Raw genomic sequence first — 14,405 nt, 5'->3', positions numbered from 1 at the left:
ACACATGACTGTTAGACCTAAGGCTACTCCATGTGTGATCCCTTGTTGGGATCAGTCACAGGACAGACCCAGACCTCAGTTGGAGACCAGGGGCTGCCCACAGCCTCATCCTGGGGATCAGATAGGGGTTGATTGAATCCCAGACATCTGGATTGCTCTGTGTCTCATCCCATGTCAGAATCATGCATGGAGCACCCCCGGGTCCCAGTGGAAGACTTGAACTGAAGGGAAACCCATGGAAAGTTATCATGGTCAGTGACAGCATGGCGTCAGGGCCCCGGGCAGAGCTGTGATCTGCTCCTGCACACCCTTGCCTGTGGAACCGGTGCCCATCACAGGGATGTGTGAGAGCAGATTGTGGTCTGCCTCAACCCCACACTATCAATACCCCATGATCCCAACCCTCAGCCCTGCCTACCCATCCTGTTCCTGGATGTGGCTCAATCCCATCTACCTGGCCGCACACCCTGCCTATATGGGTCCTGCCCCTGGTGGTGAGTCTGGGGCAGATGGGCTGGGGTGCCCAGGCAGTGGGCCTGTGCCTGGTAGCAGAAGCCAAAAGGAGCCACCACTGGGACTGCTGGGAAATAGAGTCTGGGTGCTGCACCACCCCAGCCCCACATATGCCACAGCCTGGACTGCCCCCCATCCCTGGAAAAGGGTGGGGCCAAGGGACCCACTGCAGGCTGGACAAATGCCTTGGCTGGATCTGGCCCACGGACCATATTTTGCCCACTCCTGAATTAGATTATGTGGTTGCCTGCAATAGTAAGGGATTTGATAACACATATTCCAGACACATCTTCTTCAAAAAGGGCCAGAGCAAACTCTGTATATATATCCAGTATTTCTTAGGCTAGGAGGACCGACCAGACCAAAAGCTTAAAGCATGGGGAAGAAATCTTGTAAAAATGTCCCTGAGATGACAGAACTGAAATCCAAGACAGTGAAAGGGACATCCATCCATGAAGTCTTTGCTATGAAAGGATAGTGCTTTTGCATGTAGTCATATATGGAGTACATAGTACAATGGGGAAACCTTAAATTGTCCTTGTACTTTTGACTTGCAATGAAGAAAAGAGAAAGGGGAGAGATTTTGTGAAAGTTTTCACATGCCTCTTTTGATCTGCTATAATAATATGAGTCTAACAAGGTTGACACCACTGCACAGGAGACTCATAGATGAATAATTTTACTTGCATAGAGGGCAGTTTATATAGCGTCTTACCTGGAGTGCCTTGAAATAAGGATGAAAAGGAAAAAGAGAAGACATTCTTGAGTTTTACCAGATGTATTATCTAGTGTCTGCTTATGAGAGAGAAGAGTGCACAAAAATCTAGACTGTGAAGAGCCTGGAAGATGCTTCATATAAAATAGAATCAAGCCTTAAAGAAGGAAGTCTAAGAAGAAAGCATTTGGAAAATAATTAAACAAGGTAAAAGAATATGATGTGTTTCTAAAAAGGGAATCTCTCTAATGGTGTTACTATATGCAGAATAAATGAAAATCTGGTGACAAACATAGCAAAGTGATACTATCATTAGTTTATAATAATCATTCTAATTTCTATGCAAGCTCAGCTGGAATAATATGTTACTACATAAAATCTGGATGGAAACTGACAATCTGATATAAAAAAGGCAGAACCAGGAAGATATTTGGTCAAGAACTACTTAGAGACATGGCAAAGGGAAACAGACAAGGCCTTTGTGGAAGAAAAGATGCACAAAAGTCACTAAGGATCTAGATAGATCAGTGCTGATAAAATAATTCTGCAATCAGAGCAGTTCATTAAAAACTTTTGTAAAGCAGACTTCCTCAGCACCATTCAAAGTTTGGTTTTTTTTAAAAACTACATTTAGTTGCTTAACTGTGACCATAATAAGACCACCTACAGTCAATAAAACTGTAACTGAATCTGCTATTTGTGAGCACAACTATAAAGGGTTATGCCTTTGGTGGATTTATAAAGAATTAGGGAAGTAAGAGCATGTCTTTAAGACCACTATGCCGAACCCCAGTGATGTTGGAAATCGGCCTAGTGCAAAAGCTTTTACAATGTGGAGCAGAGTACAGGAGCTCTAGTAATAAGAAAAGAGCACACTTGGGTGTGTGCCTGGAGTTATCCCCACAAGAAACTACTGACCTCAGGATGGATTCTTTTACAAAATGGGAAATTTGTTTACAATCTTGAACACATCAGGGATTTTATTTGATAATATACTTTAATCTAGTATGTGGAGTTTATTTTTATAGACTTAGTACAATACAGCATATTCTGACATTCACTCTTTATCTTGCTGCAGCTTTGGGTTGGCAGAGGAGCTGTGTTTTTGGGTGTATTTTTATTCTAACTTCACTTTTTCCTGTTAAATTCCAGATAATGAAAAACAAACACTGCAGTTACTATGCCAACAATGTCTATTTATATAATGCCCTTGTCTGCTTGTCATTGATGTAGCAACCTTTGCTGACTCATTTCACTTCAGCCAATAAAACTCGGCAGGACACAGATCAACTTGCTGATATATTTTGATATAGCTTCATTATCTGTTGTCAGGAATTTTACACAGCCAGACCATTATTCTTTAAATAAAAAAGGTAAATATATAACAGCAATTTGAGAGTTTATGTTGGGTGTACAGCTTCAGAGAGGCCTGTCATGACAACAGAGAGCAAGGGATTATAATAGCAGGGAGATGCAAATTGAAAAGAGAGGAGACCAGACTTCAAGAAGTGCCTGCTGAAAACAGAGAGCACATTCCTGAGCTGGATTCAGAGATGGCTAAGCCGATGGATAGGGCTGCACCATTTGCATTATGATCTCATGAGGCAAGTCAGCAAATTGACATGATAGCGCTAGATAGTGCTAGATAGTTAACCTAGCAAAACAACTGGCTGGGAGATTATCAGATCCTTCTCTCAACTGCCGGAAGCAAAGTTTGTTTTACAACTTCTTAAAACACCAACATTTTTTTTCAAGCCATTTATCGTCTTAGAACTCCCTTATATCACACAATTTGTTAAACTGGACTTTCAATTTCAAATACAGCCAACAACTTTCTGAATCTGCTGGTCTATTTCTGTCAATGCTGGAACCAACATCTTCATCCTAACAACCACCACAGAGTGGGAATATAGCCAAGATGCATTTTTGTAGCTTCTCCTGACCCCCAAATGCTCTTTCTTTTAAATTATTTGTCCTAGTTCAGCCTTCATATATTTATCAGTCAGATTTTTTCTTTTGTATTTTATTGAAGATTTTATGATTTTTTCCCCTTCTAAGCATTTCCACTCCAAATGCAGTTCCCCACCAAAAAGATGACTTACAACCTTGTCACTATAATTCTAGCTCACAGATTCAGCTGAGGAGCATTTAATTAGTCACAGGTAGGGGAGGCCCAATCCTCACAGAGGGCCTGACCACCCTGTAACAGAGAGCATCTGAATATTTGAACATATAGAGCATAACACAACTCCCATCAAAGTCTATAGAAAGAACTCCCTTGACTGGTTCAGCCTTGGTCTTGGATTTTTGACACTTGCACAGCTATGATGATTAAATGGTGTTTTGAGAGTAATTTGATGGCAGTATGTGAAATCCCAGATGGATTTGGCCCAATGTCTGTACCTATTTCACTTTGTGGACTTAAATGACATGTAATACAGCTGCACAACTGCAGTATTTGGCACTTATGTGACTAATCTCTGCGCACGCAAGCCCATGTGAGCATTGTTCAGTAGGACTGTGCTCTAGCTAGGCAGCTGTGCAAGAAACAGGAGTGGCCAGGCATGTGCATAAGCTGGTAAGCCCCGAAATATTAGTTACAGAAAAGCTACGGCAGGAGAGGGAGGCCTCCTACCTTTTAGCCTAGTAGGGAGGGAGAGGAGACCCAGGTTCTAGGTCATATTCACCCTGAGGGGTTTTAAACCAGAACTTCCTGTTCCTTAGCAAAGTGCTCTAACCACCAGACTACAGGCTAGACATTAAGCCAATAATTCTCAACCAGGTGCCTTAAGATCCTTTCAAGGGTGTTTCAGGATGCCAACAATGTTAGCATTTTTAGGTGTGCAAATGTGATTCACTAGAGTGTGGTTTGCATAATTCCTTGCCTGTGGGCTAGGGCACTGCACTGGCACATAGGTTCACATCCCCATTTGTACCCCACTGGTCTTGAACTCAGATATCTTGCTTCCTGAGCAAGTGGCCTAACCACCAGGCTATGGGGGTTAAAAGATGAAAGCCCTTCCCTTTCTGACAGTTACATGCACAGGGAGAAAGAGACTCTCATACCATGCATAGGTGCTAAAGCCTTCAATCACAGAGCTATGCAAGTAAAAAGAAATGGGTTTTAGTCCACTGTCTCCCCAAGTTCCTCTTAACATGCAAGGTAAGAGAAAAGAAAATCCAATAAGATTAAATGGTAAAAGAAAGTGCACTTTGTGTGTGTCACAGCACACCTCGCTGCCCTGCTCCTAGAGAGGGGAAAACTGCTGGGGAAAAGCCCTAGCAGGGATAATGAGCTCAGCTGTGAGTTGCCAGGGCAACTCCAGATAGATTGACTCACAACTAATGAGAGTCAGCTGCCTGTAGGAGGCAGGGCCTGGCCCTTATAAAGCCCAGTGCTGAAGCCAGGCTGGTAGTTCTCTGCTGGTGGCCAGATGGAGAGGAGTTCCTGGGGCTGAGATGCAAGAACTGCTCAAGCAGAGCAAAGGAGGGTGGCTCCAGGAGATTGGAGCAAGGTTGTTATAGCCAGGCAGCCTTAAGTTAAGTTGTAGCCAGGAGGCTTGTGGTGGTGGTGGTGGTGGTGGTGGTGTTATTTATTACACTGGTAGCTAGGGTGAGGCTATAAGGGGTTGGAGGAGGAGGCCTCATAGAAGACCTACAATAGCGTGAGGATCCAGGTGCCTGTAAGGGTGCAGTTTACGGGGGTGTGTAGACCCCAGCCCCAGAGAGGGGCGTTTGAAGAGCCCAGTGTGAGCGTAGCAAGCCCCAAAGAGGGGGCAACATTGAGAAGCCCAAAGGTGGGCACACTGAGCCCCAGGGAGGGGGCAACATTGAGAAGACCTAGAGAAGGCGCGGCATTATTAGGGAGCCCAGCGTGGGCACAACGAGCCCTAGAGAAGGCGCGGCATTATTAGGGAGCCCAGCGTGGGCACAACGAGCCCTAGAGAAGGCGCGGCATTATTAGGGAGCCCAGCGTGGGCACAACGAGCCCTAGAGAAGGCGCGGCATTATTAAGGAGCCCAGCGTGGGCACAGCGAGCCCGAGAGGGCGATACTATTGAGAAGCCCAAGACGGGCATAGCGAGCCTGGTTGTAGGCTAGCATGGCAATAGACCTCAGACAGGGGTGGGGGCTGCGGTGGACCCTGATGAAAGGGGTTAGCAGTACAGCACCCCAGGAGCAGGGCAAGGTGCTGCGGTGGTCCCTGAGAAAAGGGGATAGCAGCGCAGTGAGCCTGGATAAGAGAGGGTAGCAGTGCGGTGGGCCTAAAAGAGCAGAGACCCGCTAGAAAGTCCTGTAGCAGGCTAGGTTATTTTAGAGAAGGCCCAGAGTGGGCTCGACAAGAGTCCCAGTAAGGGGCCGCATATTAGAGAGAGCCCAGAGTGGGCACAGGGAGAGCCCGAAGGGGGCACTTCCATAGAGCATACAGAGAAGGCCCGGGAGTGAGCTAGACTATGGAGGAAGCCCAGGGAAGCGGGCGTGTTGACAGACCAACGTCCAGTACATCTGCAAGGCTTGGGGCGTGGTATTAGGGGTTGGTAGGAGCCACGCGTACCCCATAAGGCTAGGGTGCCTGGAATGCACCCAGTGTGCAGGGAGACCCCTGGTGGGGTCCTGGAGAACATGGGGACAGAGGTCCCAGCTAACCGTGCCTAGGAGACGTAAGGCAGCCTCCCAACATATATACTGAACATCAAAGACATGGCGGGCGAGAATAGAGGGTGCCCTTGGGCCGAATAGGCACGGAGAGGGGGCCTTAAGGAGATCACGGCCCTCCTGGAGGACCCCGCTGTGACAGTGTGTCTGTGCTCATTGGCTTATTTACTTCATGAAAACAATGCAGAAATAACCACATTGGGAAAACTGAACTCACTGAAGCAGGATTTGGCAAAGTACACATCTACACTGATATAGATGCCTGATTTATTAATGAGCCATATAGATGGCTGATTATTAATGAGCCATATCGGCCAATACTGATCCGATTGCTGATATGCAGCCTGACAGCTTGGAGAGCAGCAACTGACTGGTAAGTCTGTTGTGGGGGAAAGGGTACGGTGGGGGCAGATTGAGGCCCAGCTGGGCAGGCACTGCCCAGCTGGGGCAGGGTAGTGTGTGGGGCAGAGCTATGAGTGGCTGGTTCAGGGGACAAAATTCACTGTAGCCTCCTGTATCCCCACCTCCCAGTGCCACCACTGCCTGCCCTGAGCACAGCCCTGACTCAACTTTCCCACCGGGAAGAGCCCAGCCTGCAGTGGCTTGCCCTTGCCCTTCCCACAGATCCAGGGAGCACGCAATCCCCATGCCTCCCCTGGGGGTACACGCAGCGGTGGGAGGCATCCTTCTGTTCCCCACACCCGCCAGATGAACCGCTCATAGCTCTGTACCATGCTCTGCCCTGGCTGGGTAGCACCTGCCCCAGCCCCCATCCTCCCTCCCCATAGGGGTCTCAATCTGTGTCCCCCCCCACATCCCCCTTCCTTCACTTCCCCCCCTACACACACACACACACACACACACACACACACACACACACACACACACACACACACACACACACACACACCAGCTAGTTGCTGCTCTCCAAGCTGCCAGGTTGGCCGCATGCATGCTGTGGCTGCACGCATCATTTATCAACATTTTTGGCCACATCAGCCTAAAAAGGCGATTGCTGATAATGTCAGTTTTCCTTTCATTGGTGCCAATACAATACAGACTGGTGTACTGGTGCACCTCTACTTGGAATGCTTGGGATTTTAGCCTGAGGTACTAATTTAGCTGAGATCTAAACTAAACCCTGTAAATGGCCCCTATGAAGGTGCTCCTGCAGATAAGCACACTGCAAACAATTAATCACTCCATTTGAAAACCTAGAAGGCAGACTGCATAAAAAAGGCATTTTTTCTCCTAAGAACTGTCTGCTCTAAATTGTCCTAGGGGTGAGGACAGCCATCAGCTCTTTGACTTACTGCCGACTGAACTACCCTATTTGTATAGGAGAGCTCTAAGAGTTTCTTATGTATATGCACAGTATATTAAGTTCCTTAAACAACTTTGTGATACCTATAGATAACTAAATGTGTTTCTTTTGTCTGATAACCTGGACCCAACCCAATGCCATTTTAAAGTCAATATTATTTTCAATTGGGTCAGGAAGTGTGTAGCAGTAGCAGGCTAGTATGCTACTGGTTTACAGTGGCTTCAGCCAATGTAAGCTGGGTTTGTGACATCCTATCAAAGGGAGGATGTTCCATCAAAAAGAAGCCATAGCAACTCTGCTTCAAGAAGGGTCAGCATTCCCTTAAATGTGGACAATACTGACAAAGAGGGGATCAGGATGGATCTTTTCAATGCATTCCCCCATCAGCCTTTGTTGATAAAATTTCAAGTGGAACATGCAGCTTCTCTTCTTTATACAACATAACACTTTGATGAAGGAAGGTGACAAACTACTAAGGCAGTGGACAAGCAGAGATTCACTTTCAGGGCTTTGTTTGTACAGAGAGGTGTAACTTAAACTATCTTTCCACAACCAACATCCATCTAGGCCAGAGGTGGGCAAAATGTGGCCCACGGGCTGGAAGTGGCCCACCAAGCCATTCTATCTGGCCAGCGGGGCCCCTAAAAAATGTAGAAAATTAATATTAATCTGCCCTGGGCTGCCTGTCATGCAGCCCTTGATGGCTTGCCAAGACTCAGTAAGTGGCCTTTTGCTCAAAATAATTGTCCGCCCCTGATCTAGGCTGATGTATATATTTAAAGGCATGCATTCCTAGCTGCTATTAAAAACAAAAGGCCTTACCTCTCTATTTAGTCAATACAGGAGCTGCTAGGTGTTAGCTATCCTCTGTCTGGTTTTTGAATCAGCCATTCAAACAGCCTCACCTCTTAGTATTTATTATGATGAAACCATTCCATTTCAGTGCTCTTGATAGAGGAAATTGGGCCAATGTTCAAGAGCAGTGTGACACCTACTCCCAAATCAAGCTGAATTTACTATCATTCCTCAACAAGAGTCAGTATTTCACTAAGAACCAATGTTGCCTTATGGAACATCAGCTTTGCTGTTTTCATCTCACAAGTTGTACAACACTCAGGGTCTCTCTAATTTTAGGGTCACATCCTGTGAGGTGCCAAGCTTTCTGACTACTGCTGAGTTTCATGAAAACTCAGCAGTAGTCAGATGTTCTGACTTAATGTTTCTGAATTACATTAAGTCACAGGGAACATTAAGCTCCATCTTTGTTTTGTTCCATTTTGTTTGCTTTTATAACCAGCAGAGGCATAGCGGGGCAGGTCCATGCCTGGGGCAGCCAGTGACACATGGGGCACTACCACCTCTGATTGTGGCAGCGTAGTCAGCTGTCACTGAAGTGGCAGCTGCTTTTGCATCCCACACGAAGGCAAGGGATTGCCTCCCCCCAGTATGTTACTGATAACCAGATTCCTATTCAAACTGTTACATTCTTGATTGCATTACTGCATTTTTTCTGACAGTTCACTCAACTCACAGCGTGGGAAGATTCACTTTCTGGGAAGTTTAAAAACAGCCAAACTCCAGTTCTGTTCAGTTTCCCCTCCTCCAGGTCAGTTTTAACAAATTAAGGAAGAACATCACAGGTTATTGTGAGGCCTTCCATTTTTTTCAGCAAGCTGGTGACTCTAAATAATCACTACTGGAGCAGCTTCTGCTTTCCTTTTGAAGCTTGCCACTAAAGTCACAGTTACATGGAGCAAGGAACCTGGGATCTATTTGCAATCCCTTAGAGGGTGGAAGTTAAGGGGTTTCACACCGAGCCTGACCACAACTTTACTTATTAAACTGCAAAAAATAATTTTTAACAATTTACTTACTTCGCAAGGCTTGGACTGGGAAAGAGCTGCTGCTACCAGCAGGGGGCAGCGAACATTTCTGGCAGACACACTCTTTCCCATTGAAAGTCACCCGGTCACCAGGAGGAAAAGGCAGCCTGTCATAGGAGAAATAAAAACATTACAGCAAATCTACTCATCCTCAGGGAGCTACAATATCCCTTTCCATGGGAAAAAAAAAATTATTATTGTTTGGATATTTTGCCTAGTTTTCCTTCATATATGGAAATTCAAGATTGGTCAATGACTCAAAGTCTAAAATATCAAAGGCAGTATCAAATAGGCAACTTCAAATGCAGAAATCAAAGCTACTCAGAAAAAGATTACTGAAGACAGAAGAAAGATACGCAAAAGCCAGGGCAAAAACCAGTGTAGTGACAAGGATGGCTGATAGCTATCAAGCTCACTTTTGGAATTAAAATTTAGCTGGAATAATTTATTTTTAATGAATACAGACCAGTATAATTGATTTTATAGTGTCTCATTCATGTTGTTAAAATGTTAAATGAGTTTATGAGAGAACTTTTTGAAACAATTTAATCCAGACCAGCACTTGATCCTGTCAGCTGTGATAATATCAAAGCTATTTTTTTAATGCATTTATTCAGAAATAAAATGGATGTGAATGTCTCTGGGGAGAAATATACCCTAGTGATAAAAATGGATGCAACTAAAGTTGCTTGTTCTACTGAACTACAGCTCCTTCCTTCTATTAGCTTTCTCACAACAAAAGACTCACCTTGCTAGATTTGTTGCTCATACACAGAAAATGTAGAGGTTGGTTTGGAAAGGAGAAGCTGGACAAATCACTTTACAGTGCAGTGGAGGATAGAATGTTTTATAATCATATCTCAGTCTGGGTTAAATTTACACCCACACAAGCCTATGTACTACTAAATCCAATATAATCCACCAAACTATTGTTACCTGTCAGCTTTGTGTTCCTGAGGGAGCCCTGGCACCCAGCTCGCTGGACTTAAAAAGGACTTTTTCTATTCCCCTCTGCCCATGCACACACCTCATGTAACCAGAACTAAGCAGAAGAAAAGTTCAATAGGCATCTCGGGCCATACATTCCGTGGTCCCAGTATGGGAGGCCTATTTAAACTTGATTGACTAAAACTTGGTTGCCGGGTTAGGGAATGCTGAGGCAGGAGACGGAGTCAGAGGGGGTATGGGCAACATTTGAATAAGGGTTAAGGGTTCATCACAACATCCAGCCTGTTTGAGTCCTGACCACATATGCTGTCATACTTTTCCTGGGATGACTGGTGGAAGTCCTCCCCACAAAGTTTATGAACACTCCAAGTAATCCCCTAAGTATGGTAAAAGACTACAGTAAAATCTGAAAGTCATGCTAAACTGAGGCTTATTCACAACAGATAAAATACAAAACACCGAGGCTGACTTCACTGTGCAAGCATAGCTAGGCCTGGTTGCCAGTCAGTTTCTTGAGATGTTCCAAACCAGATGGCTCCCTGAAAAAGGTAATTCATTTAAATTGAAACTGTTTATATAACAGGATTTTCCCTGTCAATTATGGCTTGGACCCCTCTTGGTTTACACAAATAAAAGAATGTTTTGAAAAGGCTGGACTAAGGGTATAAGAAAGATTTAAAGCAGCAAAAAGTGTGCTTCAAGAGGGAGAAATCTCTCTGACACCATCCACTATTGTTCTCGAGAAGCTGGGATAAACAGATCGTCTCTTTTGGTCGCCTGTTTAACCTTCAACGATTGTGCTAGGAACTTTGCCTGTCAAAAACACCCAAGTGCCTTGGAACTATGAGTTCCCAGCTCTCGCGCTCTCTTTCTCTTTCTTCTTCTTTCTCTCTCTCTCTCTTTTTCATTTTAACAACATGAATCAGACACTATAAAATCAATTATACTTGTCTGTATTCATTAAAAAGAAATTATCCCAGCTACATTTAATTTTTTTCTCTCTAGGCATAGCTTTTTGAACCTGAATTTTTTTAGTTAAGCTTGAGTTAGGTTTCCCCAAATACTCAATTGAACCAGGGTAATATTGTAATGGTTTTTTTTCCCTTGCATGTCTATTACTACTAGTACCATCATACATTTCATATACTTAGCAATAAATAACTTTTATAGTCATACTGGTGGTAACTGGGTGATATTTTCCTTTTCTACTTCCCCCTCCCCACTTGCTCTGCAGCAACGCTTCGTTTATCTAAGCCAAAGATACCTGTCAAGCCCCAAAATACTGTGGGGTCTGCTCATCAAGAGGCTACCACTACTAGGACAGTTAGGGCAAAAGATTGGGACATGCTGAGTTTGAGACACATGAAGAGATCAGCTTGTGTAGGCTGACTGACCCAGTTTGGCTCAAATGTGCCCTAATGAACTGAATGCTGGCCCATGAGGGTGTCAGCTGGACACCCAGCCTGATTCAGAGGTATTCTGTTCACCCGTGTGCTTGTGTCTGACTGTATCTTATGGTTACCTTAATGAACTGATTCCTGGCATATGAGGGTGCTAGCCTGCACGTGCTGATCAACCTGGCCGGGTCAGGCGTGTCACGTTAGTGAGTGTGTGTGTGCGTGTGCGCACATGTGTGTATTTGTCTGATTTGGTGGCTGGAGGAACCCAGCCTCATTGAAACGAAGACCTGCAAGATAGCTCCACTGGGGGTGAGGACTTGCAGAAGGGAGAGAGACAGCTCCATGTAGAAACACAAGTAATACAAACAGCACACTGCTAGAATTACAAAGACCCTAGAAACATACCCCTGATAAATGAGCACACCCCAAAGTGATGGTCAAATCTGGTAACACTATGTTTAAGTGAATGGTAAGAAGTGAGTTTTTTCCCCAATCCACTTGGATAATCAAAAGGAAAGCACCAAAGTAATAGGGAAATTTTTTGGGGGGGAGGGCAGGGGCTGTTTCTTACTATGTACTTAATGCCATAGGGTACATAGCAATGCAATGCAGTCAGTGTATTCTGCAGTGTACATTGCAATGGAAACATGAAGAAATAAGTAGTGTAAAAAAAATGTCAGCTGAAAAGAGAAGTTGCTAATATATCTGCATGTTTTATGCATAATGAAAAAGAATAACTGATAACCTAATACTATGTTGACAGCAGAATGATGTGTTAGTTTAATTTAAATACTGACCTACTTTTCCACTGTTTATAGTGAAAATCTACCATTTAAATTATTTAATTATTTCAATATATTATTATACATTGAGAATTGTGCATGTTGATCATTTGACTTCCAGAACAACAAATGTTATAGAATTTCACCCAATAATTCATAATTGAAACTGGAACACCTATGCTCTAACTTTTATAGCAGTTATTGGCATTCCCTGCATGAAATACTGATGGTACTGAACTTGTATAGTTAATGGAAACTTTGTCTTTGTTGTCAAAGTGCGATAAGATTTGAGCTTATATTTCAAGGGTGGGCAATTATTTCAGCTGGAGGCCTGCTTAGTGAGTTTTGGTGAGCTGTCAAGGGCTGCAAGGGTAGCCCCACCCCTTGACAGCTGCCTGCCCCCTGGTTGCCATCTTGGGACTGGAAGTCCTGCCCCTAACCTCTGATCTTTGCCACTGAAAGTCTCTCCCTTTGTTCCCAGAAGTACTCCTATCTTGGAACGAGAAAAAAACCAGATCATATACTAAAAGTCAAACACCTACTATAACATATTTTAATTGTATTACAAAAATATTTTTGTCATGATTTGTGTTTGCGTAGTATATATAGAGGTGATTGTCCAGTAACTCAAAAATAAAGTCTTACTCTTGTACATTGTGTGAGGAAGTGTGTGCGGTGTGGTTGGGGGTGTGGGTATGTGTATGGTGAGGTGCGGAGGGGGGGCATGTGTGGTGTTTGTGAGAGGTTGTGGCTGTGTATGTAGGGGGCATAGGGTATGTTGGGGGTATATATATGGGGAGGTTCTGGGAGCAGGGTGTGGGTTTTGTGGGGTGTGAGGGACGCTGGGGGAGTGTGAAAACCCCTCCAAACACCCCTCCCTGGTGAACAGCCCCTGCTGCTGGCAGCATCAGTAGCAGCAGGTGGCAGGCGCTTGTGGTCTGTGCAGGTGCTGCTGCCTGGCGTCATGCATCTCCAGCCAGTGCTGCATGTGGTGGTAAGGAGTGCAGCCAGGTTGGCCCACTTCTATTGTGTGGGTCTCCCCACAGCCTATGTGTAGCTCCTGACACTTGCACACCACCAGGGAAGCCCCGCACAATGGAGCCAGCTGCCTTCCCTGCCCCCTGCCATACAAGTCCCACGACTCCACTGGAAGTGGATGGAAACCCTGCCCCCTGCTACCCAGTAGGGTCCCAGGACCTGCATTGCATTGGGCTTCCCCAGTGATGCATGAGTACCAGGAGCTGCATGTGCACCATAGGGAGCCCCACATGATAGAGGTGGGCTGGCCTGGCTGCGCTCACTGCCACCACATGCAGTGCTGGCTGGAGCTGCACACCACTGGGCAGCAGCACCTGTGCAGGCCACGAGCAACCCAAGCGCTTGCTGCCTGCTGTGCACCATGGAACGGAGTGTATGTGTGTGGGGGGTCCCCCTCCCCTTCCTCACATCCACACGCTGCTAACCCAAGCTTCACATTCCCACCGCTCCCCTGGGTGCAGGCTCCATGCTCCTGTCCAGCCTGCTTCCCTACCTACTGTCCAGAGGGAGCTCTGCAGCAGGGAGGTGAGGATGAGCTACTAGACACTGGGGAAGCCAAGCAGGTTCCCCAGCAGCTGTTGCAGTGGCAGCAGCAGCCCTGCCCAGAAGCTGTGTGCTGGCTGGGCTGGGCCTTTCCATGCACAAGAGTAGGAGCCAGGCACGTGGGCTGGCCAGGGTACAATTAGTTGGTGGGTGCCCACAGGCCAGATGAAATTGCTTGGTGGGCCAGATTTGGCCCGTGGGCCATATTTTGCCCACCCCTCTATATCTAAATTGAGATCATCCAACTAGACTTCCTGCTGGGAAGTGTCAGGAACATGGATGACATCAGTACCAGACTCAGTTTCAGAGTAAGAGGTAATGGAAACAGTAGAAAGGCATTTAAAAATAAGCTGGTTTGAAAAAGTCTAGGGAGTCCTCTGCCTACCTTTAGATTTAGTTCACTGGTGGCCAAACTTTATGGCAGGTGTAGCACAAATAAGACCCACACACTTCCAAAATGCCATTCTAATCCTTTTCCCTTCCCTCAGGGATGTCAAACTCATTCAGCCCCCATGGACCAAATGAGGAGTGTGGGGTTGATCTTTGGGTAGGACTGGGCCCAAAGACCAGGTCTATAAGCTGGATCCAGTGTGCAGAGCTGGTC

At 45.6% G+C, this 14,405-nt stretch overlaps 1 protein-coding gene across 7 annotated transcripts in view; it reads right to left on the bottom strand.

The window, feature by feature from the left end:
• Positions 1-14,405, bottom strand: part of ABLIM2 (actin binding LIM protein family member 2) — a 288,079-nt gene that overhangs the window by 155,765 nt on the left and 117,909 nt on the right. For all 7 annotated transcript variants that reach the window (XM_059721545.1, XM_019479283.2, XM_019479273.2 and 4 more), the window contains exon 4: positions 9,082-9,197. In XM_059721545.1, the coding sequence (XP_059577528.1) occupies positions 9,082-9,197 (116 nt within the window). The remainder of the gene's footprint in view (positions 1-9,081; positions 9,198-14,405) is intronic.

The sequence above is a fragment of the Alligator mississippiensis genome, chromosome 2 (assembly GCF_030867095.1).
Source record: "Alligator mississippiensis isolate rAllMis1 chromosome 2, rAllMis1, whole genome shotgun sequence".
Taxonomy (NCBI): Eukaryota; Metazoa; Chordata; order Crocodylia; family Alligatoridae; genus Alligator; species Alligator mississippiensis.
The sequence above is the reverse complement of the archived record's forward strand: the minus strand, read 5'-3'. Positions and strand labels throughout refer to the sequence as shown.